The following is a 24,836-nucleotide window of genomic DNA, read 5'->3' as shown; positions in this document are numbered from 1 at the left end:
GTACTGCCATCTGCTGGACTGAAGGTGTATTGCTTTTTTTTCACAACTTCCCCGTACGTCATTTGGCTCATTTAATAAATGGTCAGTGGCCTATCTAAGCAATGGAAACAGAAGGCACCCAATTCCCCAGGATTCCTTTTACCTGGGTAAAACAAATCCTGGGGCTTTAAATCCTGGGGCTGGAAAAGGGACTTTTGTTTGCTCTTCATCTGATCAGTCTAATCCTTTTAAATGTGGCTTTCCAGCAGCATTTAAAATTCCATAGGAATATGTCACAGTTTGCAATGATGGATATCTCATTCTGGTATTTATCTTTTTATATTAAAAAGTGCACAGCCTTGTAGAAATAAAAATGACATTATCCATCTGCAAGTGTGATTATTCAGCTGTCATGGCTGGAAAATGAGAAAATAGCTTGAACTATTTGATGACAGTTTCTTGACAGTTCTGCAGAAAGATTTTAAATACAGTGCAACAAAGTTTAACTGACAGTTTTGGAGATGTACGTCGGTTGAATGAAATAAGCACAAGTTTTGGTTTCCAATCTAAACATTTTAGGATTTGAAAAACCAATGTGAATTTCCCTAAACCACTAAGAGATCTTAGTTTAACTTGGTAAAATGGATTTAAGGCTTTTGCAATGTGTTTTGCTCTTAATCATTGAATAACATGTGCTGCAGTGATATTCTGATTCATAGTTGTTACTTTGGTGCTGATTTGTTTAAACAATTATTACTAATCAGTTCCTGAGCCGCCAGAGTGATTATCTCTTATTCATCAGCAGTGCAAAAAAATTTTTTTTCTTGTAATTCATTTTAAATGCAAGTGGTGTTTTTTTTTGTAAGTAGCCACACAGTACTATCAAACTGAACCTGAGTTTGGATCCTGCTCTTACTACTCATTTTAAGTGTCTTCACTTCTAAATGCATTTCTTCACTACTTTTTGTGTTTGTACATGCTTATCAAATGGAATGAGGTACTAAAATTTACTTAATTACAAAAAACTATATGATCAAATCATTTTTTTTTTTCCATTCAACTATAACAGTATGTGTGATTCATAAAGAAAACTGCAAACCCATGTAGTTAAAAGCAGAAAGATATTCTTGCACGCCACAGCTAGACACACCAAAGCCGGACGCCAGGCCCAAGCCTCTGTTGGCCCTGCCTAGGCCCAAGTCTTCGCTGCGGTTCTGGCTTTGCCGCAGACCTCCGAGGCACCTGCTTCCACGTTGCAGACCGCCTGACTCCTCGCTTCGTGGGCTTCCCGGGCATCTCCGCTGCAGCCTCCGGGCAGCCTGCATCCTCGCCGCTGGCTACTTCGCCGCAGACCTCCGGATCGTCGGCCTCTTCGCTGGCTACTTTGCCGCAGACCTCCGGATCGTCGGCCTCTTCGCTGGCTACTTCGCCGCAGACCTCCGGATCGTCGGCCTCTTCGCTGGCTACTTCATTGCAGGTCTCCACGGCAACATTGTGCCTGCTGGGGACGACCTCCTGGTCGCCCGCCTGAAGTCTGTGCCTGCTGTGGACGACCTCCTGGTCGCCCGTCTGAACTCTGTGCCTGCTGTGGACGACCTCCTGGTCGCCCGCCTGAAATCTGTTTTGTTTCTGGCCCTCCTTCTGAGGCCCCCGCCACCCACCCTGGTTGGAATATTTTTGTGTTTTGGACTTTGTGTTTTCTAGTGGTCGTCTGGGATCCGACCTCGAGGGGGGGGTTATGTCATGGTATGACATCCTTGGACTTGGTTTGTGTTTTTGTGTTAACTGTGCTTAGGTCTATGTTTTCCTTTATTGTAAATTAGTTCCACCTGTCCCTTATGCCTCCATGTCTCCTTGCCACACCTGTTCTTAGTTCTTGTGATTACCTGCCTTTGTTTTCTCCCTGTATATTAGTTGGTCTGTGTTCTTTGTTCCCCGCTGGTTCCTCCGTCACTATTCCTCATCACACCCTGGTTTAGTCCTGTGTTTTTCTACTTGCCTGCAGCAGTGAACTCTCATGTGAGTTTTTGTCTGGACTCTTGTGATACCTGAAGTGACTTTTTGCTTCACCTGGAAATCGCTTAATAAACCTCTTAATTCATGTAATCATGCGGCTCCCAAGCTCTTCTATGCGTATTGGTCCGTTCCAAACTCAGAATGTGACAAAATCTTTCATTTTACAGAAGATGTCATGAAATGAATTTCTCTGACATTTTCTTTTAGGTTTTGTCACAGAAAATTTATATAAATGGTTCCTTGGACAGATTTGTGCTGTGTATTCAAACATTTCCATGCCTATTCTGTTCATGTATAAAACTCTGTTCATCTTTTATATGAAAAGTACTGCTGACGGAGGTGTAAAACCTCCTCTCAATGAATCATATCTCTTGTTCTTTGCCACTTCTTCCCTTTTTCTCTTTCTCTCTGTCTTCACTGTCCTTCACTCCCCCTCTCAATTTCTCTGGTTTGCCACATCATCTGTCTCCCTAAAATCCCTGAAAATCAAGGGAGCATTTTCACTTTTTCTTTCTAGCATTTCATTTTTCAAACCTTTTACAGGGTTCCTAAACAGTCTGAAAGAGTCAGGAGTTTGAGTCAAATGTGTTAGATCTAAAAATGCATGGGCAAAAAGAGTAATGAAAATATATATACAGTACAGACCAAAGGTTTGGACACACATTCTCATTCAAAGAGTTGTCTTTATTTTCATGACTATGAATATTGTAGCTTCACACTGAAGGCATTAAAACTATGATTAACACATGTGGAATCATTTACTGAACAAAAAAGTGTGAAACAACTGAAAATATGTCTTATATTCTAGGTTCTTCAAAGTAGCCACCTTTTGCTTTGATTACTGCTACACACACTCTTGGCATTCTGTTGATGAGCTTCAAGAGGTACCTGAAATGGTTTTCACTTCAGGGTGTGCCCTGTCAGGTTTAATAAATGGGATTTCAAGCCTTATAAATGGGGTTGGGACCATCAGTTGTGTTGTGCATGAGGTGGATACAGTACACAGCTGATAGTCCTACTGAATAGACTGTTAGAATTTGTATTATGGCAAGAAAAAAGCAGCTAAGTAAAGAAAAACGAGTGGCCATCATTACTTTAAGAAATGAAGGTCAGTCAGTCCGAACAATTGGAAAAACTTTGAAAGTGTCCCCAAGTGCAGTCGCAAAAACCATGAAGTGCTACAAAAAAACTGGCTCACATGAGGACCGTCCCAGGAAAGGAAGACTTCTGCTGCTCAGAAATCGCAGGATAAAAGCAGCTCAGATTAGAGAACAGGTCAATGCCACACAGAGTTCTAGCAGCAGACACATCTCTAGAACAACTGTTAAGAGGAGACTGTGTGAATCAGGCCTTCATGGTAAAATAGCTGCTAGGAAATCACTGCTGAGGACAGGCAACAAGCAGAAGAGATTTGTTTGGGCTAAAGAACACAAGGAATGGACATTAGACCAGTGGAAATCTGTGCTTTGGTGTGATGAATCCAAGTTTGAGATCTTTGGTTCCAACCACCATGTCTTTGTGCAGCACAGAAGAGGTGAACGGATGGACTCTACATGCCTGGTTCCCACCGTGAAGCATGGAGGAGGAGGTGTAATAGTGTGGGGGTGCTTTGCTGGTGACACTGTTGGGAATTTATTCAAAATTGAAGGCATACTGAACCAGCATGGCTACCACAGCATCTTCAAGACTGTTGGAAAACCATTTCAGGTGACTACCTCTTGAAGCTCATCAACAGAATGCCAAGAGTGTGCGGAGCAGTAATCAAAGCAAACGGTGGCTACTTTGAAGAACCTAGAATATAAAATATATTTTCAGTTGTTTCACACTTTTTTGTTCAGTATATAATTCCACATGTGTTAATTCATAGTTTTGATGCCTTCAGAGTGAAGCAACAATATTCATAGTCATGAAACTAAAGAAAACTCTTTGAATGAGAAGATGTGTCAAAACCTTTGGTCTGTACTGTATATATATATATATATATATTTATATATATATATATATGATCTAATAAGTTGTTTGTCCATCCATCTTGTTGTCCATATATTCAAATGTCCATTCAGCATTTTCCATCTATCTGTTCATTTGTCCATTGATGTCTTAATTTTCCCACTTGTCCATCCATCAAAATGTACATATATCCAAATGTTCATGCATACAACTATCCATGCATCCATTGTTTTTTATCTGTCAGTATATCCACCCATCCACCCCTCCCTCCCTCCCTCCCTCCCTCAATCCATCTGAATTTGAGTCTGGAATTTTAAAAGGAAAACCCGTAGGAATTCTGTTTTTACATGCTGCTCTGTTCTTTTTACCTTTCTTGCTTTTTCCTCTTTGTTGCATCTCGTCTTTAACGTAAACTCTACATTAATTGCCCATCTTGGGAGAAATAAAAGGCAAATGGTTATGTAGGAGAGGGTGTGAGATAAAGTAACTGGTGGAGTTTCCCTAGCTTGCAAGTCATGTGCTTTGCTGTGTATTTGTGTGTGTGAGTGCATCTGCCTAAATGACAAATGTAGATTGTACTACAGATGGCCCATAAAAGCAGCAGCTTGTAATGAAACAACTGAGACTGAAATCATGGTTATGGTGAATTGGGGAGAGAGTGGAAAATAGAAAGAGAGGTGGAGATAGATACTAGATAGGAAGATAATGAGGAATTGGTTTAAAAGAAGTGTGAGTATGAGACAATAAATAAGAGAGGGCAGATTGAAATAAACTATAAAAAAAGAGCATCCACCATTGGACACTAAATAAAGTTGCCTAATTAAACTATGTGATTTTCACAATAAACTGAACAAAAATGGAAAGAGGAATTTATTTACCATGAATGGCCACATCTTTACCTGAGGAGAAAATACAGGGAGGATATGGACAAACGACAATAGGATTAGATTAAAACTTTTTTTGCATCAAAATCAGATATATGTGCTGTTTGTCTAAAGCTTGCTGGCAAAAAACAGAGAATTAACCTGCTATTCCTCCAATGCAGTAGGAAGAGATGACATTCAACTTTCCCTAAGGCTGTGGCAGACCCCAATATCAGACAAGTGTGACTTTCAAAAACAAAGTTGATTCCACAACTAGTGTGTTAATTGTATTATGGCAGTCAGGGTGAGAGTGTTAGGTTTCTTCAGTAAATTGAAGTCCTAAAACCTTCCAGAATTTTTTTGTTTTGTTTGTTTTTTCTTATTTTACCCAATGGTTATCATCAAGGTTCATAATAATATATACTATTCAAGCATGTAGTTCATGGGGCATAAAGCAATAATATTTGTAGTCAGATGTCACATACAACCTATTTTGTTGCAAAATTGTCTTAAAATCAGACCCTGAACAGACAAGAAGAGCAGACTTACTCAACATACCACATCCAAAAGTCACCATCAATGTGATGTGGAGGAAGATGTTACAACTAAAAGCCATTTACAGCTGCTTACAAACAGAGCCCAATAATTTAAATTGTCCATGTATTTACTAAAAAATTAAAATGAGGGTAGTAAACTTGCTGTACAGGGTGAAGCAATTGGAAATCCATGAATTATTAAAGTAAATTAATAAAATAATTTTAATCTTAAAATTTTTTATATTTTGTATCTGTTAACTGATTTTAGTTAGTGAGGAATTAACAACTAACTTATTTTTATATAAAAGGAGCAGATGAGAAAAATTAACACACACCTAGCAAAACAAAGCAGAGCCATGCATTCTGATCGCAGGTTATAGACAATAATCTTTTGGTTACTTGGGAAAATGAAGGCAACAAAATCCTAAAAATGATGGCTCTGTTCTGGAGATAATAGATATTTATGAACTTTTAAAAAGTAGAATTTGTTTATTTTCAATCTAGAAGGCATTCATCCTGGCTTTGTCACAAACACTGTTCAACACTTATTCTACTAGTGAACTCCTAAAAGGCTGTCCTAACATGAGCTCCAAATTATTTCAGGTGGAAAACATTAAAGTTATAATCTGATTCAATTCAGTACTTAAAAGTCAGCACCTAAATGAACTAACTAACTAACTAACTAACTAACTTCAACTTGTAAAGACAAAAGAACCAGCTTGTTAATCTTACTTAGCAACACTGTTATTTAAGTAAAATGTTAGAACAGACACTCATACAATGTGCTTAATAATAGGGGTGGTGGGGGGGGGGGCTTAAAAGCCAGCCTTGTGCAACTTGAGATTGAGCAAGAACTGGCAGATTGCTTGGGTTTGTTTAATCAATTGGATTCTGCTGCTGTCAGTTTGAGAGCATGTGGCCAAAAAAAACCTAAACTCCAGGCTTTGCACTGTATACTCTGTACAAAAATGATTTTGTCCACCTGGATACCAAGCTTCCATCACTGTTGATTTGACCCAGAGCCTATAAATATCCAGAACTGATACAGTGGACCTGGGAATTAATGTTGATTGTATTATTTCCAGGTGTTAGAGTAAATTGGTGATTTATCTCCTGCAGGAAAAAAAAAAAGCTTGAAGGAAGGTGGATGGGGGGCAAATGAGACAGACAATACAGCAAAGGTTTACTGAAAGCAAAGTGGCTGAAATGGGTTTATGTTGCCAATAGCACATTTCCGCACAAATATGTCTTTCCTTTTGTGTAGGTTTGTGTGTTGGTGAAAGTAAATGTGTGCCTGATAGGATACTGAAGAACAAACATTCTGACGCTCAGTGGGGCCATGCTGACTTGCTAAATTGATAGGCCAACAGGTCGCGACACTAGGCCAACCTGACATCCAATCACAATACAGCTCAGAGGATCGCCACAGTGATGGATGACCCTGGTTGTGTTTGTGTGTGTGTGTGTGTGTGTGTGTGTGTGTGTGTACTCATGTGCTTGCATCCAAGTGTGTCTCATCAGTGTATGTTTCTCTCTCACTCTGTGTGTGGAGATAAACAGGGTGGCGGTTGGAGTGATTTCTCTGGGGCTCTTTAGTAAAACCGTTTGCCTCTAGCTGTTTTTTTCTTTTCTGCTCTTTGTTGACTAAAAATAAGTATTAACTTCCAACCAAAGACTTGCAGAATGTCAGTGCAGCACATACAGGGGTGTATAAGTAATTTTTCGTTTGCATCTTTAGCAATATACAAAGGAAAAGCTTTTCTTGTATTGTTTCAGCTAGCTCGTGGATAATATACTAGGAAAACAGCAAGTTTAACATCTACACGTTTCACACTTTAAAGGTGAGCCTGGTGGTCATTGGTCAGAACAATGTTAAGCATGGAAATGCAGATTCACAACCTTACTTTCTCACTGTCAGACCTTTGGTCAGACTAAACATTTAGAAGCCCAGTAGGCAAAATCTTTTTTTAATTTGGTCTGTCCTCTTCTCTTTTCTTTCAGCTTCCTCTTTTTTACCCTATTCACTCCCTCTGTCCTTGTAGTTTCATAGTTCTATCTATCATCAATGATTGTCCTCTGTGTCCGAGCTCCTCCACAATTCCCCCCACTCCCATGTTTCTCTCTGTGTTTTTGCCTCCCCCTCACCCATTCTGACTGGTTGCTGCTCCAACCCTCTGCCTTCTAGCTGTCTGAATAGTTTCATAGTTGTATCAATCAGGTTCAAACTGTTAGAGTGGAGTTGCTCCCTCCGCTCTCATCTAATTCCTGGTTTATGGCTTGTAATGCCTCTTCACTCACTTGCTCTTTGTCTTTGCATCTATGGATGTTTATAGGAGCTTAGCTGTGCTTGTGTTTAAGGATAAAAATTGAAAATGGGTCTAGGGAGGAAAACATCATTACCAGTTTTGCCTTTCCTTTTCTTGTCTGAAGTTATTTAGTCTATTTTGATTTTAATCAAATGCTTTTTTTAAAACCACTAACAGGTTACCTGTATATAATATACAAAATTAGATCTACATGCATGTATATTTAGAACAAAGGGTAGAGTTACAGTAATGTTATGTCACTGTGATGAATTGCATTCGGTTCTCTACCCATCTACCTTTCTATGTATGTCTTTCTTGCTTGCCAGTCACTTTTTAGCCACTCAAGGTTCTGTGACTGTGACTTTGTGTTGTATCTAGGCTAGGGTCTAGTTTTCTAGCTGAAGACCATATTCCAAGGTTTATTAAAAGCATGTGATCAGATGTTGTTGACTTAACAAGATCCAGTCAGCTCTGCTTCTGTTCATTTTTCCGTCTCATGTCTTTCCACCCCCTCTGGACCAGATTTGTATTAAATCTGGCCGAACATTTACCCATTGCGATGGGTTTGGCATCTGCCTCTTTTTTTCTGTTTAGGCTCTGAAGACTAGTACAATATCCCACATTTAAAGCTAATTCATCACAAACATTTGTGTAGGGTTCCAGACTATGGTTTTCTGTCATGAAGCCACCTTCTCCACATGGTGAAATAATCACACTAATCTACTGGAAAAACCAAAAAAAAAAACTTGGATTAAGCAAGTTATCAACAAGAACAGTGGACAACTCACTCCTCATTCCCTTTGTTGACATGCTAATACATTTTTTGGGGGTATGACTTATGGTCTTTATCTTTAAAGCAGCTGATGGACAGTTTTGTGAACGCTGTTTTCAATAATTTGCCCACTTATTTTTTTTTTCTCCGTTTTGCATTTTGAAACATATCTTACAAAAAAGGATATCTTGCAGAGCCAGACTGAATGTTTGATTTCATATAGTGCAATTTCTGACCAACGAATTAAAAAAACTATTTACAGGAGATAAACCTTTACTGGTTGCAGGTGAATCTTGAGGAAAGGCTAACAGTTTAAACAAATAATAATCTGTTTGCATTGGAAAAGGAACAAAATTTCTAACATGCAGATTTCATGTATTGCATACTATTTTTTTATTAGTGTTTGGTAACACTGAGTCTTAACAAAAATATTTTTGACTTAATTAACTGTTTTGTCTTTCCTTTACAGAACTGCAAAGTACATCTTGTGGGAATCCAGGTGTTCCACCTAAAGCTGTGCTAAGTAGTGGTGGCCGCTTCGCTGTAGGAGACCGTGTGCAATACAGCTGTGTCCCTGGCTACGTATTAGATGGCCATGCCACGCTCACATGCATAACCAATGCGGCAAACATTGCAGTCTGGGATTTTCCTGCTCCTATTTGTCGAGGTACGCATACAATGTTTTTTTTTTTTTATGTGCATGAAATATGAAGAGTTTTTTTCATTCTAAAACCATGCTCTTTACTCATTTAAAATACAGCACAATGGTGCCAAAAATCCTTTGTGCACAAAATTTATTGATTTGCAGTTGTAAAAAAATGCTCAACATATATACAGTCGTGTGAAAAAATGTGGTAACTTAAATATTCAGTTCTTCCTTAAAAAACTGTCACAAATCAATGTAAAGTCTCAATTGGCTTTACTCATTAAACATATGATAACAACAAAATTGTGTATTCTGAGGAATAATGTACGACAGCCTACGTCCATATAGCTAGTCCTACACCCGTTGGCTAAAATGACTTCAGTAAGTTGCTACTTGTAGCTTCTTCATTTCGTGTCAATCCTTTGAGGATTTACTGGTGCATTATCTGTTATTCTCATGTAGCAGGCTCTAATTCAGTTTTTATTTTTTGCACATGGTCTCAAATTTTCCTTGAGGTCCCTCTGATACACAATATGATTCATGGTGTATTTTGAGATGATGAGCTTGCCAGATCCTGCTGCAGCAAGGCATCCACAACCACAAAACTTCCGTATACAGGTCCTTCTCAAAATATTAACATATTGTGATAAAGTTAATTATTTTCCATTATGTCATGATGAAAATTTAAAATTCATATATTTTAGATTCATTGCACACTAACTGAAATATTTCAGTTCTTTTATTGTCTTAATACGGATGATTTTGGCATACAGCTCATGAAAACCCAAAATTCCTATCTCACAAAATTAGCATATCATTAAAAGGGTCTCTAAACAAGCTATGAACCTAATCATCTGAATCAACAAGTTAACTCTAAACACCTGCAAAAGATTCCTGAGGCCTTTAAAACTCCCAGCCTGGTTCATCACTCAAAACCCCAATCATGGGTAAGACTGCCGACCTGACTGCTGTCCAGAAGGCCCCTATTGACACCCTCAAGCAAGAGGGTAAGACACAGAAAGAAATTTCTGAACGAATAGGCTGTTCCCAGACTGCTGTATCAAGGCACCTCAGTGGGAAGTCTGTGGGAAGGAAAAAGTGTGGCAGAAAACGCTGCACAACGAGAAGAGGTGACCGGACCCTGAGGAAGATTGTGGAGAAGGGCCGATTCCAGACCGTGGGGGACCTGCGGAAGCAGTGGACTGAGTCTGGAGTAGAAACATCCAGAGCCACCGTGCACAGGCGTGTGCAGGAAATGGGCTACAGGTGCCGCATTCCCCAGGTCAAGCCACTTTTGAACCAGAAACAGCGGCAGAAGCGCCTGACCTGGGCTACAGAGAAGCAGCACTGGACTGTTGCTCAGTGGTCCAAAGTACTTTTTTCGGATGAAAGCAAATTCTGCATGTCATTCGGAAATCAAGGTGCCAGAGTCTGGAGGAAGACTGGGGAGAAGGAAATGCCAAAATGCCAGAAGTCCAGTGTCAAGTACCCACAGTCAGTGATGGTCTGGGGTGCCGTGTCAGCTGCTGGTGTTGGTCCACTGTGTTTTATCAAGGGCAGGGTCAATGCAGCTAGCTATCAGGAGATTTTGGAGCACTTCATGCTTCCATCTGCTGAAAACCTTTATGGAGATGAAGATTTCATTTTTCAGCACGACCTGGCACCTGCTCACAGTGCCAAAACCACTGGTAAATGGTTTACTGACCATGGTATCACTGTGCTCAATTGGCCTGCCAACTCTCCTGACCTGAACCCCATAGAGAATCTGTGGGATATTGTGAAGAGAACGTTGAGAGACTCAAGACCCAACACTCTGGATGAGCTAAAGGCCGCTATCGAAGCATCCTGGGCATCCATAAGACCTCAGCAGTGCCACAGACTGATTGCCTCCATGCCACGCCGCATTGAAGCAGTCATTTCTGCCAAAGGATTCCCGACCAAGTATTTAGTGCATAACTGTACATGATTATTTGAAGGTTGACGTTTTTTGTATTAAAAACACTTTTCTTTTATTGGTCGGATGAAATATGCTAATTTTGTGAGATAGGAATTTTGGGTTTTCATGAGCTGTATGCCAAAATCATCCATATTAAGACAATAAAAGACCTGAAATATTTCAGTTAGTGTGCAATGAATCTAAAATATATGAATGTTAAATTTTCATCATGACATTATGGAAAATAATGAACTTTATCACAATATGCTAATATTTTGAGAAGGACCTGTATATGCTTCAAACCTGGAATGAGGTTTTTCTCCTGGAATGTTGTAGGATGTGTTCCTGTGTTCTGTGGTCCAAATAATTACATGTTTGGCTCATCTGTCCAAAGAACATTATTAAGATCTTTCTGAACATTATTCCTGAAATCCTGGTCTTCTATGTTCTTTCTGGCATCCTTCAGTCTGGCCTTTATGCTTTTCTTATCGAGCAAGGGTTTCTTCTTGCAAAACTGCCATGAAAGTTACACTTAAAGTCTCTTTCTGATAAGACTAGCATGCACTTATAATCAACAGTAGCAAGAGCCTGCTGTAGGTCCCATGATGACAAAAAGTTTAGGGCTTTTGGAAACGTCTTTTAGCATTTGGCAGCCCACTTTCAAAGTGAACTTGGTTGGAGGGCTAGGCCTTCGCAGCACAGTAGTTGTTTGAATGTCTTCAACTTGTAGACTTGTAAATTTTTTATACAGTAAAACTCCTTACAAGACTCATAAGGATCTACAATCTTCTGTCTGAAGCCCTCCGACATCTCTTTAGATCTTAACATGGTGTTCACTCTCAGTTTAACAAGAGCACACCAAATTCAGTCTCTGGGGTTTAAACAAGGCAAACCTCCCACAAAATGCTTAGTAGTGATATCTTAGGATGCACAGCTGTTTTGAAAAAACATCAGGAGGTCTTCTAATTTATTCCTCATCAGAAACTGAATTTATTATTATAAATAAGCAGAAAAAAATTAAAGGTATTTTTTTTTTAGCTTTTACTATTTACTGACATTAATTTACTGACATTTTTTTCTGGTATTGTTAAAATTAACATTAAATATCTGTATGTCCAAATATGTTTAAAAAAACACTTTCATAGACTTTCAAATAGTTTCCTAATTTTTTCACGACTATATATTTCATAACATTTTAGAGCAAAAAATGAACAGTTTTAGAAAAAAACTCTTCGTATATGTATGTGGATATATTTATATGTTTGTAAATGTGAGGGTGACAGATAGACAGACACACTCCAGGTGTATGTATGTGAATGTTTCAAAGACATCACATAGATGTTGTGTGAGTGTGTGTTTCTTTCATCCTTCACAAACCCAATCAAAGATGTGTGTGGGAGACAGGCTTGTATGTGAGATATAACATATGGCAATCTTTATTTTTTGATTTATATACATTAATTTGTTTCATCCCAAAGTAGACTTCCTGTGCTATGCAAGATGCAAATTTGTGCTGTGTAGGTGGATGCAAATTTGGTGATATACTAATGCCAGAAGGCACAGAATATATACGTGTGTTGATATAGTGAGCTTAAACAGTAAGGTTTGTTTTATTTATATGAAGGGAGCAGGAACATTTAAATAAACACTGAAGTTTACTGATTTTATCTCTCACTTTCAAGAGAAAAATACATGCCCTTATTTAAAAGGGAAAGTAAAAAGGTTCATTTGTTGAACTAAAGTTCTGTTTTAGTTGGGTTCAGTATGATTCAGCTCAATTAGTTCAGATAAAGCAGATTTATGTAAAGATTTCTTGGTAGGAAAACAAACAGGTCCCAAATCTTTTTTTCCTTGTCAGTTTAGTAAATAGGATGATGAAACACAGAAAAGACAAAATGCTTGCTTTTTAACTTGTCTTCATGCATTAGTTCCAGACTTTGTTTAAAAAAATGTTAATCTTATCCTACTAATTTTTACAGATGCCTATCCTCAGCAGGTGAAACATAGGGTACACAGATTTACTTTAATATGGGAAAAAGTATTTGGAGCAAAGATAGCAAAATATACATGAGGTGTCTTACCAAATTAGAATCAGAATCAGAATCAGAAAAGCTTTATTGCCAAGTACGTTTTTGGACATACAAGGAATTTGTTTTGGCGTAGTCGGTGCAATACAATACAAATTAAACAGTATAAACATATCTACAATATAATATAAATATATGTGCACAGTTAATTAATGTAAGTACTTGACTTTTGGACTTTACACATGAAAGGCAACTATAAGGTTTGCAACAGCTACAAGGAACTGATTGAGTGAGGAGCCAGCAAGCTACTAGGAGAAGCTAAGACGTGAACCCAATAGAGCCAAAATGGAAGAGCAACTTAGTGGTTTGTTTTTGCTGTAAAAGGAAGCGGCCAGATCAGTTTACTGTGGTCTTGGTACCAAATTGAACTTTGTTAACCTTCTTAACCAAATATGTTAAACTATGACAGAAATTCAGTTTACTTGTTGATGTCAATGTTTTCAGTCAGGACTTTGGTTTGTACATTTTCAGAATAGACAGTATCTAAGCAAACTGGGGCATTTTTCTCAAAATGGAGCCAGATAAAGGTTCAAGAACTTTATTGTGAGACTTAATCAGCGACATTATAAACAATTACTGTTTTCTTGCTTCTGCTCTTGTGAGTGATTCTTTCAATGAAAACCCAGTGGTGGTCCACTGGCCAACACCTAATATCCAATAGCAGGTTAGAATCAGAATCAGAATCAGAATCAGAAAAGCTTTATTGCCAAGTACGTTTTTGGACATACAAGGAATTTGTTTTGGCGTAGTCGGTGCAATACAATACAAATTAAACAGTATAAACATATCTACAATATAATATAAATATATGTGCACAGTTTTAAGTGAGTAAGTATAGAGCAGTATAAGGTGATCATTGTGCAAGTATGGCAGTGCAAGTAAAGCAGGAGTCCATGCTGAACGTTAATGTAACGCATAGAGTTACAGGTTACAAGTGTCCTGTCAGCACAAAAAAAAAAGGGGGGGGGGGGGGGGGGGGGGAGGCAGAGTGTCAGGGTGGTTTCCGGGCTTTGTTAACAAGGGAAACATGGGAAAAAACTGTTCTTGTGGCGTGAGGTTTTGGCGTGAGGACCACGGCAGCCTCCTGCCAGAGGGGAGAGTCTCAAAGAGTCTGTGACCAGGGTGGGAGGGATCAGCCAGAATCTTCCCTGCCCGCTTCAGGGTCCTGGAGGTGTACAGTTCCTGGAGTGACAGTAGACTGCAGCCAATCACCTTCTCAGCAGACTGAATGACACGCTGCAGCCTGCCCTTATCCTTGGCTGTAGCAGCGGCGTACCAGATGGTGATGGAGGAGGTGAGGATGGACTCAACGATGGCTGTGTAGAAGTGCACCATCATAGTCTTTGGCAGGTTGAATTTCTTCAGCTGCCGCAGGAAGAACATCCTCTGCTGGGCTTTCTTGATGAGGGAGCTGATGTTTGGCTCCCACTTGAGATTCTGGGAGATGATGGTTCCCAGGAAGCGGAAAGATTCCACAGTGTCAATTGTGGAGTCACAGAGGGTGATGGGGGCAGGTGGGGCTGGGTTCTGCCTGAAGTCCACAACCATCTCCACTGTCTTTAGAGCGTTGAGCTCAAGGTTGTTCTGGCTGCACCAGTCCAACAGATGGTCCACCTCCCATCTGTACGCGGACTCGTCACCATCAGAGATGAGTCCGATCAGGGTGGTGTCGTCCGCAAACTTCAGAAGCTTGACAGACTGGTGACTGGAGGTGCAGCTGTTGGTGTACAGGGAGAAGATCAGAGGAGAGAGAACACAGCCTTGGGGGGAACCGGTGCTGATGGTCAGGGAGTCAGAGACGTGCTTCCCCAGCCTCACGCGCTGCTTCCTGTCAGACAGGAAGTCAGTAATTCACCTGCAGGTGGAGTCGGGCACACTCAGCTGGGAGAGCTTCTCCTGTAGCAGAACTGGGACGATGGTGTTGAAGGCAGAGCTGAAATCCACAAACAGGATCCTGGCATAGGTTCCTGTGGAGTCCAGGTGCCGGAGGAGAATTTACCCCTTTCACTCAGGGGGAGGGGGCATATGTGCTCACCGCTTTGCTGCTGTTATCATGTAAAACAGTGAACAAATGCATTGATGCTAGAATGGGGCATGCCTGAAAAGGGCCATCTCAAATTATATGTGTCAAGCTTATTCTCTTGCTCACTTTTTCGCAATTAGTTTATTTGAATGAACATATAGTTTGACACATCTTCAAAAGGGCAATGAAGAGCTATAAATGTAGCCAATATTTAATTTAACACTACCTACAAAATCAAAATAATAAAATAATAATGTAGTAGTAATAATAATAATAATACTAATAACAATAAGATTTAAATGTGATGGAACCTGTCCAGGGTGTATCCCAAATTTTGCTCAATGATCGCTGGGGATCAGCACCAGACCTGCTGCAACCCTGCAAGGATATGCAAGTATAGACAATGGATGGATGAATGGAAAGAAAACAAAGAACAGTTACCATGTTCTTACCCGGCCTCTGAGTCAGCCTTCTATCACATACCCTACAAATTTGATCCAATATAAAAGAATCCTTAAAAAAAGAACAAAAAGAAAACAACAATATAAAGCACCATGTCTCTGCCCTATTCTTATTTGGAACTCTGGCACTCAAACCATGAATTTCCGATTACTTTTCCATGAAGGAACTGGCAAACAATACAGACAGCTATTTAGAGTTAGCAGTCCTACAATGTTAACAAAAAGGCATCACTTTTTTTTTATTATTATTTATTCGTTGGAGATACCTTCAATGGAAAACTGTAAAGCCCCACCCTGCAAGAAGTCAGATTGTTTTTTGTTTGTGTTTGTTTTTTCTTCACACATAGAAGGTGGTTTTCTGAACCGAGACTGCAAGAAGTAATCTGCGAACTCCAAGCAAAAGTTCTTCACTATAGTGCTGGTGGCTAATATTTCTTCTATCACATTACAATTGGGACACCTGCTAAAGTGAAGAAAAATAAAACATCAAAGGCTGCAATGGCAACCTTGACATGCAGTGCCTCAACAAAGTATCACTTTGATATTTTCAAACACTTTTCTAGTTACAGCCACAGACTGCAATGTATTTCAGTGGGATTTTAAGTAACAGACCCAAACAATGCAGCGTGTAGTTGGGAAGAGGAAGGAAAATGATAAAAATCAGGATTATCAGTGATTTTTCTAATTAAATGTATTAGTATTACTAAAGGGTAGGTTCAGGGTAACCTTTGCATACCCGAGCTAAAAGCATTTTTAAAGAGGATTTCAGAATTTAATATTTTAGTCCTAATTTGTAATGTAAGGAAGGGTAATGTATTTGCCCCTGAAATCCATATAGGAGCTGGTTCCACTAGACAGGATCCTTGGGATTGAATGATCTGTTTTACATTTCCTTGGTGTAAAGTGCTATGTTGGGAAGGTTTTAATGAAAGTTTATAAAAGGTTAAAGATATATTGGACCTTGGTATTAAAGAGAAGGCATTTTTCTTCAAAGTTACTTTCTAGATTTACTGAAGAGCCAATAAAAATACAGCATTTACATCCTCTCAAATATAAAACAGGTTTAACAGGGAGCCAGTGTAAAATAATTCTTTACATATACAGTACAAGAAACAAGCATCTGCTCCAGTTTCATCACTGCCAAATGAGTTAATGCATTACCAAGTAATGAGCACACAAAAATACTGCTATGAATCAGAAAAAGGCGGATCCAAGATTCAGCCAGACACAGTACTGAAAGTTTAAAAGGTTTATTCAGCCACGGGAAAATGTCACACAGGTAACACTCCTCACAGCTTCCAGGAATCACTGAGGCAGAAAGAGGGATTAGTGACTTGTAGTCTCTCCAGATTTTGCAGGGATCAGAAAAGCCACTAACCTGCTTTTGTCTTGAGTGGAACTTGAAACCCAGAGGGGAAACCTCAGTGGGCGGCAGGCGGTGATCTCCACAGCAAAGGTAAGAAGTGACTCCAGGCTGAATAATCCGAGGGCTAGGCTGGCTCAATAATCCAAGGACAGAAACAGGGTCAACGATCGGAACAAGAGGCGTCAGGCAAGGGGCAGGCAGAGGCATAAACCAGATGCAGGGGCCAAGTCGGGGCTCCACAAAGGGCTTGACCTGAGAAACATGGAACGTGGGGTAAATCCTCATGGAGTTGGGTAATCTCAGCCGTACAGCGACAGGGTTGATGATCTTGGAGATTGGGAAAGGTCCAACAAACCGGGGTGCCAATTTCCGGGATTCTACCCTTAATGGGAGGTCCTTGGCAGAGAGCCAAACTTTCTGCCCCACCTGGTACTTAGGGGCAGGGATCCGTCTCCAGTTAGCCGTTCTTGACTGAACCAGTGACATTCTGATCATTGACCTCCTGGCCTTTCTCCATATTCTTTGGCACCTTAGAGCAGCCGCTTGGGCGGACGGAACATTAGCCTCTCTCTCCTGAACCAAAAACATGGGTGGCTGGAAACCAAACAAGACATGAAAAGGGGACAAACCAGTGGCACTTGATTGCATAGTTCATGGCGTATTCAACCCAGGGCAAATTTTGCGACCACTTGGTTGGGTCAGACTCACATAAGATACGAAGTTTGGTTTCTACTTCTTGGTTGGCTCTCTGGGTTTGGCCATCAGACTGAGGATGAAACCCTGAAGAGAGACTAACAGAAATTCCAAACAAAGAACAAAACTCCTTCCAAAAACGTGACACAAACTGGGACCCTCTATCAGAAACAATGTCATTTGGGATTCCATGGAGCCTGAAAACTTCTCGGGTCAATATCTCACCCATCTCCTTTGCAGATGGAAGCTTCTCCAAGGGCACCAGATGAACCATCTTTGAAAATCTGTCAATTATGGTTAGTAGTATCGAGTGACCATTTGAAACCGGTAGACCTGTCACAAAATCCATCGCAATGTGCGACCATGGGCGAGGGGGAATGAGCAATGGGTGCAACAACCCCACAGGGGGGCGACGAGAAGGCTAGGCTCGACAACATTGAGTGCATTCAGAAACAAAGTCTTTGACATCCTTGACCAGCGATGGACACCAAAACTGAGACTGAACTGTCTGAATCGTTCTGCTGATTCCAGGATGACAAACGAGGCGAGAGCAATGACAAGACTCCAATACCTTTGGCACAAGGTGTTCAGGAACAAAACAGCGGTCCGGTGGGCATGATGGTGGGATAGGCAGATCCCTAATGGCCTCCTGGACCTCTGTTTCCACCTCAACTCGGGATACAGACAACCTGACAGTTTCAGGAAGGATAAATTCCTCTTCACCCGCAGACTGAGATTCTGCAGGCTCTTGAATCCGGGATAGGGCGTCAGGTTTGCCATTTTTACTCCCTGGCCTGTAAGAAAGGGAGAAATTAAAACGACCAAAAAACAGAGCCCACCTTGCCTGCCTGGGGTTCAGCCGTTTTGCTGATTTCAGGTACTCCAAGTTTTTATGGTCAGTCCACACCATAAACTGCTCTTTAGTCCCCTCCAGCCAATGTCTCCACTCTGTCAATGCCAACTTGACGACCAGTAACTCTCTGTTTCCCATGTCGTAATTCCGCTCAGCCTGAGACAGAGTCCTTGAGAAAAAGGCACATGGGTGAACACGATCATCCTCACCTCTTTGGCTTAATACGGCTCCGACCCCAGTGCTTGAGGCATCCACCTCCACAATAAACTGTCTCTCTGGGTCAGGAGACTGTAACACTGGAGCTGACGTGAAGAGCTCCTTCAACTTATTGAAGGCCTTCTCTGCATCCTTATTCCACACAAATTTCACCTTGGAAGAGGTAAGAGCGTTTAGGGGAGTAGCAACCAGGCTGTAATTTCTAATAAACCTCCTATAGAAGTTTGCGAAGCCCAAAAATCTTTGAAGGTGCTTGCGATCAGTTGGAACAGGCCATTCCAATACGGCCTTAACTTTGGATGGGTCGACAAGCACTTGATCTCGGGAAATGATGAAGCCCAAAAAGGAAGTGGTAGTTATGTGGAACTCACATTTTTCTGCCTTGACGAACAACTGGTTTTGGAGAAGACGCAGGAGAACAGCTCTGACAGGTTTTCTGTGGGTTTCCAGATCTTGAGAATAAATCAGTATGTCATCAAGATAAACAAATACAAATTGACCCACCATGTCTCTTAGAACGTCATTGACCAATGACTGAAAAACTGCAGGAGCTTTAGTAAGTCCAAATGGCATGACCTTGTATTGATAATGGCCCATAGGCGTGTTGAAAGCCGTTTTCCACTCATCTCCTTCTCTAATTCGGACCAGATGATATGCATTCCTTAGATCCAGCTTAGAAAATATCTTGGCTCCCTGGATCTGATCAAAAGCTGTGTTCATGAGTGGTAAGGGGTATCTATTTTTAACTGGTCTCATTAAGGCCTCTATAATCAATGCATGGTCTCAACGAACCATCCTTCTTCCCAACAAAAAAGAAACCAGCACCTGCAGGAGAGGACGAAGGTTGAATGTGCCCTGCCTTTAATGCCTCATCAACATAATTCTTCATGGCCCTGTGCTCTGGACCAGACAATGAATAGGTTCTGCCTTTAGGGGGTGATGTGCCAGGAAGCAAATCAATAACACAATCATATGGTCTGTGGGGTGGCAGAGCTGTTTCCTTGATTTTATTAAATAATTTCTTTAAATCGTGGTATTCTTGTGGTACCTTGGATAAATCCGGATAGGTTTCCTCAACGTCATTCCCCACACTGACCTCTGTAGCAGCAGACAAAAGACAGTCAGCGGAACATGACTCAGACCAACCCAGAACTTCTTTTTTCTTCCAGTCAATGTGAGGGTTGTGTTTCTGCAACCAGGAGGCCCCTAGGACTATAGGAAGTTCAGGTGAATTAATGATCATAAAAGTAACTTTTTCTTGATGATTACCTCCAACTGTTAAAGTAATCTTCTCCGTCCTGAGGTGTGAATTGTTCATGCTGTGACCATCCAATGCTAGCACGTTTCGTGTGTCAGCTGATGGAATAAGTTCTATGCCGTTCTTATTTGCGAAAGTTTCATCCATGAATTCAGTGTCTGCTCCTGAATCAATAAGCACGGCCCCCTAGAGAGACAAAGAAGAGGTGTGAAAATGGGCAGGAAACAAGTAGGAGGAGGCAGATAGTTGACTTCGGCTCAGTAGAGACCTCCCTTCCTCTGCTGAGCCTGTCCTTTTAGTGGACACCTGAGTGCTAAATGTCCCTTCTCTCCACAATAAAAACAGAGCTTGAATCTTCTCCGACGATCTTTCTCCTCGGGGGTAATCTTGGTTCTGCCCAGCTGCATGGGCTCACAATTCTCATTTTCCTCAGTGAGAGGTGACCAGCTCCTTCTCTCATGCCGGTGTGCAGAACCCTGAGTTAATGATGAGCGACCCTCCTCATGTCGCTTTTCCCTCCTTCTCTCTGCCAGCCGAATATCAATGCGAGCAGCCAGATCCTCGAGTTGTTTCAGGGAAGAGGGGTAGTCACGGGTCGCTAACTCATCCTTGATGTCTGCGTTTAGTCCTTTCATGAATGCATCCCTCTGTGCTGCCTCATTCCAACGGCTCTCTGCGGCCAACAAATGAAAGTCAATTATATAGGATGAGACAGGCTGATCACCCTGTCTGAGGGACAGTAATCCTCTTGCAGCCTCACGACTTGGAATAATAGGGTCAAAAACTCAAATGAGTTCCTTAGAAAAAGTTTCATAGAAGTTACAAGATGTAGACCTGTTTTGCCATTCAGCAGTCCCCCACTGTTTTGCCTTTCCTGCCAGCAGATATATAACAAAAGCCACCTTGGAAAGTTTAGTGGGAAAGGATGACGGCTGAAGCTCAAAATGAATTTCACACTGAGTTAGGAAAGCTCAACATTGGTCTGAGTCTCCCCTGAACATCTCAGGCGGAGAGAGGCGTGGCTCCCTTACCTCTGTTGTTGTCCGTGTTACTTGGGCGTGGTTTCTTTGTGATGGTGGTGGCTCGGAGACAAGATTGCCAGAACGTAATGTGGAAATTATTTCCTCCATGCCGGAACCCAACCAGGAAAGGGTCTCATCAATGTGGGTACGCCACTGTTGTGCTGTCGATGGGTCCATTTTTGGCCAGATTTTTCTGCTATGAATCAGAAAAAGGCGGACCCAAGATTCAGCCAGACACAGTACTGAAAGTTTAAAAGGTTTTTTCAGCCACAGGAAAACGTCACACAGGTAACACTCCTCACAGCTTCCAGGAATCACTGAGGCAGAAAGAGGGATTAGTGACTTGTAGTCTCTCCAGATTTTGCAGGGATCAGAAGAGCCACTAACCTGCTTTTGTCTTGAGTGGAACTTGAAACCCAGAGGGGAAACCTCAGTGGGCGGCAGGCGGTGATCTCCACAGCACTGGTAAGAAGTGACTCCAGGCTGAATAATCCGAGGGCTAGGCTGGCTCAATAACCCAAGGACAGAGACAGGGTCAACGATCGGAACAAGAGGCGTCAGGCAAGGGGCAGGCAGAGGCATAAACCAGATGCAGGAAACAAGGTCGACAACCGAAATCCAAATAGTCCGACAGGGAGCAGGCAGAGGCATAAATCCAAAAAGCAAGGCAAGGTCAAGAACAATGATCAGACAGGAAGGAACGCTGGATATCTACTCACACGATGGCTTTCAAAAATCTAGCACCGTCTGCTTGTCAGAGTCAGTATATATCAGGGCAGACACAGGTGCTTGGCATGCCATAGATTGCACTGCACAGCAGCAGCCACCAGGTGCATCTCATCAGCTGATTGCAGCCAGGGAGACAGGGTAGAGCAGACGTGCCAGAATCATAACAAATACACATTTTACAATGTTTCAACAATTCTGACGTGGTCTGTGCCAGCATTCCCATGGTGCCACAGCAGGTGTGTTTGTTCTTTTTCTGACATGGAAAGAAGAGTGATCAAAGTGATGGAAATAGAGAATGATATGCTACAGAAAGCAAGACTATGATGTAAGGTTTCCAATGTCTTCTAAAAAGAAATGCTCCTTTTAGAGAATGAAGTGAGAAAGCAGTGAACATTAAAGACAAACATAGCTTCTGACTGGTGTGACTTTTAAATATTCCTTTTGCCATAATTAAGAGATGGGTGTTCCACTGTGTGGCTTCAAATAGTTTTTACACTTTATACACTTTCACCTTCTTCTTCCATAAACCTTGGCATTCTTGGAGTCATATTTCAGATAAAATTTCTTTGTCTTTGAAAAACATTTTTACTGTAAAAGTCTCCTTTCTCCTGATACTATTTAGGAGATATTTTACTGGAAGCTAATTAAACTAAGTAGCAAAAACACATACACATTAATTTGAACAAGTTATGACACCGAGTATTACTGCGATAAGGCCATGGTTTCTGGATTTATTTGAGGATAAGAAAGTTGGCAAGCATTCACCATATAAAATCTTTTTTTGCTGTTTCCTTTATGTTGCTTTACGAGTATCCACACAAATAAATACAGGTAGAATGACGATTATTTGAAGAATGAAGACCATAAGTAATTTCTCTTCTTCTTATATTTCTTCTCAAACTCTTGTGAGACCTACAGTTATTTTCATATTCTCTTTCACACATTTCTATAACGGTGACACTGTAAATGTTGCTTAGAAATCAAAATAATTCCATAAGGACTTGCTAAACAATTCTGATAAAAGTACATTATAACCAATGGTAAATGGACTGAACTTATATAGTGCTTTTCCAGTCATACAGACCGCTCAAAGCGCTTTACACTAGAGCCACATTCACCCAATCGCACTCACACATTCATACACCGATACGCAGATCGGTAGGCAACTTGAGGTTAAGTGTCTTGCCCAGGGGCGCATCGACATATGACAGGAGGAAGTTCTGATTGAAAGACGACTACTCTTCCTACTGAGCCACAGTCACCTATATAACTAATCCATACCTAACCTTGTGACCATACATGTTGTTTTTTTGACGACCAGAAGATAATCAATCACATTTTCTATTTACCGCTAAATGTACCATATACAGAAACTAATACAGCAAAAATAAACAATGTTTTTAAATTAGCCCTTTTTGGCTGCAGTTCTGTAACCTCTCCCTCTAAAATATTTAACTTGCATACATTTAAAATTGAAACCCACCCTAAAGAATACTTAATTTACGATTTTTTTCTGGAACTAGTGACCTTTATTTCTCAGTAGGTTGACAGGAAAGGGATGAAGAGAAAGGAAGGCATGCAGCAAATGATCCTGGACCGGGAGTCGAATCTGATCACTAGTTGCATTTGAGGACATCCATGTACAGGTCCTTCTCAAAATATTAGCATATTGTGATAAAGTTCATTATTTTCCATAATGTCATGATGAAAATTTAACATTCATATATTTTAGATTCATTGCACACTAACTGAAATATTTCAGGTCTTTTATTGTCTTAACACGGATGATTTTGGCATACAGCTCATGAAAACCCAAAATTCCTATCTCACAAAATTAGCATATCATTAAAAGGGTCTCTAAACGATCTATGAACCTAATCATCTGAATCAACGAGTTAACTCTAAACACCTGCAAAAGATTCCTGAGGCCTTTAAAACTCCCAGCCTGGTTCATCACTCAAAACCCCAATCATAGGTAAGACTGCCGACCTGACTGCTGTCCAGAAGGCCACTATTGACACCCTCAAGCAAGAGGGTAAGACACAGAAAGAAATTTCTGAACGAATAGGCTGTTCCCAGAGTGCTGTTTCAAGGCACCTCAGTGGGAAGTCTGTGGGAAGGAAAAAGTGTGGCAGAAAACGCTGCACAACGAGAAGAGGTGACCGGACCCTGAGGAAGATTGTGGAGAAGGGCCGATTCCAGACCTTGGGGGACCTGCGGAAGCAGTGGACTGAGTCTGGAGTAGAAACATCCAGAGCCACCGTGCACAGGCATGTGCAGGAAATGGGCTACAGGTGCCGCATTTCCCAGGTCAAGCCACTTTTGAACCAGAAACAGCGGCAGAAGCACCTGACCTGGGCTACAGAGAAGCAGCACTGGACTGTTGCTCAGTGGTCCAAAGTACCTTTTTCAGATGAAAGCAAATTCTGCATGTCATTCGGAAATCAAGGCGCCAGAGTCTGGAGGAAGACTGGGGAGAAGGAAATGCCAAAATGCCAGAAGTCCAGTGTCAAGTACCCACAGTCAGTGATGGTCTGGGGTGCCGTGTCAGCTGCTGGTGTTGGTCCACTGTGTTTTATCAAGGGCAGGGTCAATGCAGCTAGCTATCAGGAGATTTTGGAGCACTTCATTTCATTTTTCAGCACGACCTGGCACCTGCTCACAGTGCCAAAACCACTGGTAAATGGTTTACTGACCATGGTATCACTGTGCTCAATTGGCCTGCCAACTCTCCTGACCTGAACCCCATAGAGAATCTGTGGGTATTGTGAAGAGAACGTTGAGAGACTCAAGACCCAACACTCTGGATGAGCTAAAGGCCGCTATCGAAGCATCCTGGGCCTCCATAAGACCTCAGCAGTGCCACAGGCTGATTGCCTCCATGCTACGCCGCATTGAAGCAGTCATTTCTGCCAAAGGATTCCCGACCAAGTATTGAGTGCATAACTGTACATTATTATTTGAAGGTTGACGTTTTTTGTATTAAAAACACTTTTCTTTTATTGGTCGGATGAAATATGCTAATTTTGTGAGATAGGAATTTTGGGTTTTCATGAGCTGTATGCCACAATCATCCGTATTAAGACAATAAAAGACCTGAAATATTTCAGTTAGTGTGCAATGA

At 41.1% G+C, this 24,836-nt stretch overlaps 1 protein-coding gene across 1 annotated transcript in view; it reads left to right on the top strand.

Moving 5' to 3' along the window:
* The window catches only part of csmd3b (CUB and Sushi multiple domains 3b), a 642,003-nt gene that overhangs the window by 230,351 nt on the left and 386,816 nt on the right, over positions 1 to 24,836 (top strand). Inside the window, exon 6 of the mRNA XM_047383297.1 lies at positions 8,892 to 9,089. Coding sequence (XP_047239253.1) covers positions 8,892 to 9,089 — 198 coding nt within the window. The remainder of the gene's footprint in view (positions 1 to 8,891; positions 9,090 to 24,836) is intronic.

The sequence above is a fragment of the Girardinichthys multiradiatus genome, chromosome 13 (assembly GCF_021462225.1).
Source record: "Girardinichthys multiradiatus isolate DD_20200921_A chromosome 13, DD_fGirMul_XY1, whole genome shotgun sequence".
NCBI classification, from domain to species: domain Eukaryota; kingdom Metazoa; phylum Chordata; class Actinopteri; order Cyprinodontiformes; family Goodeidae; genus Girardinichthys; species Girardinichthys multiradiatus.
The sequence above is the reverse complement of the archived record's forward strand: the minus strand, read 5'-3'. Positions and strand labels throughout refer to the sequence as shown.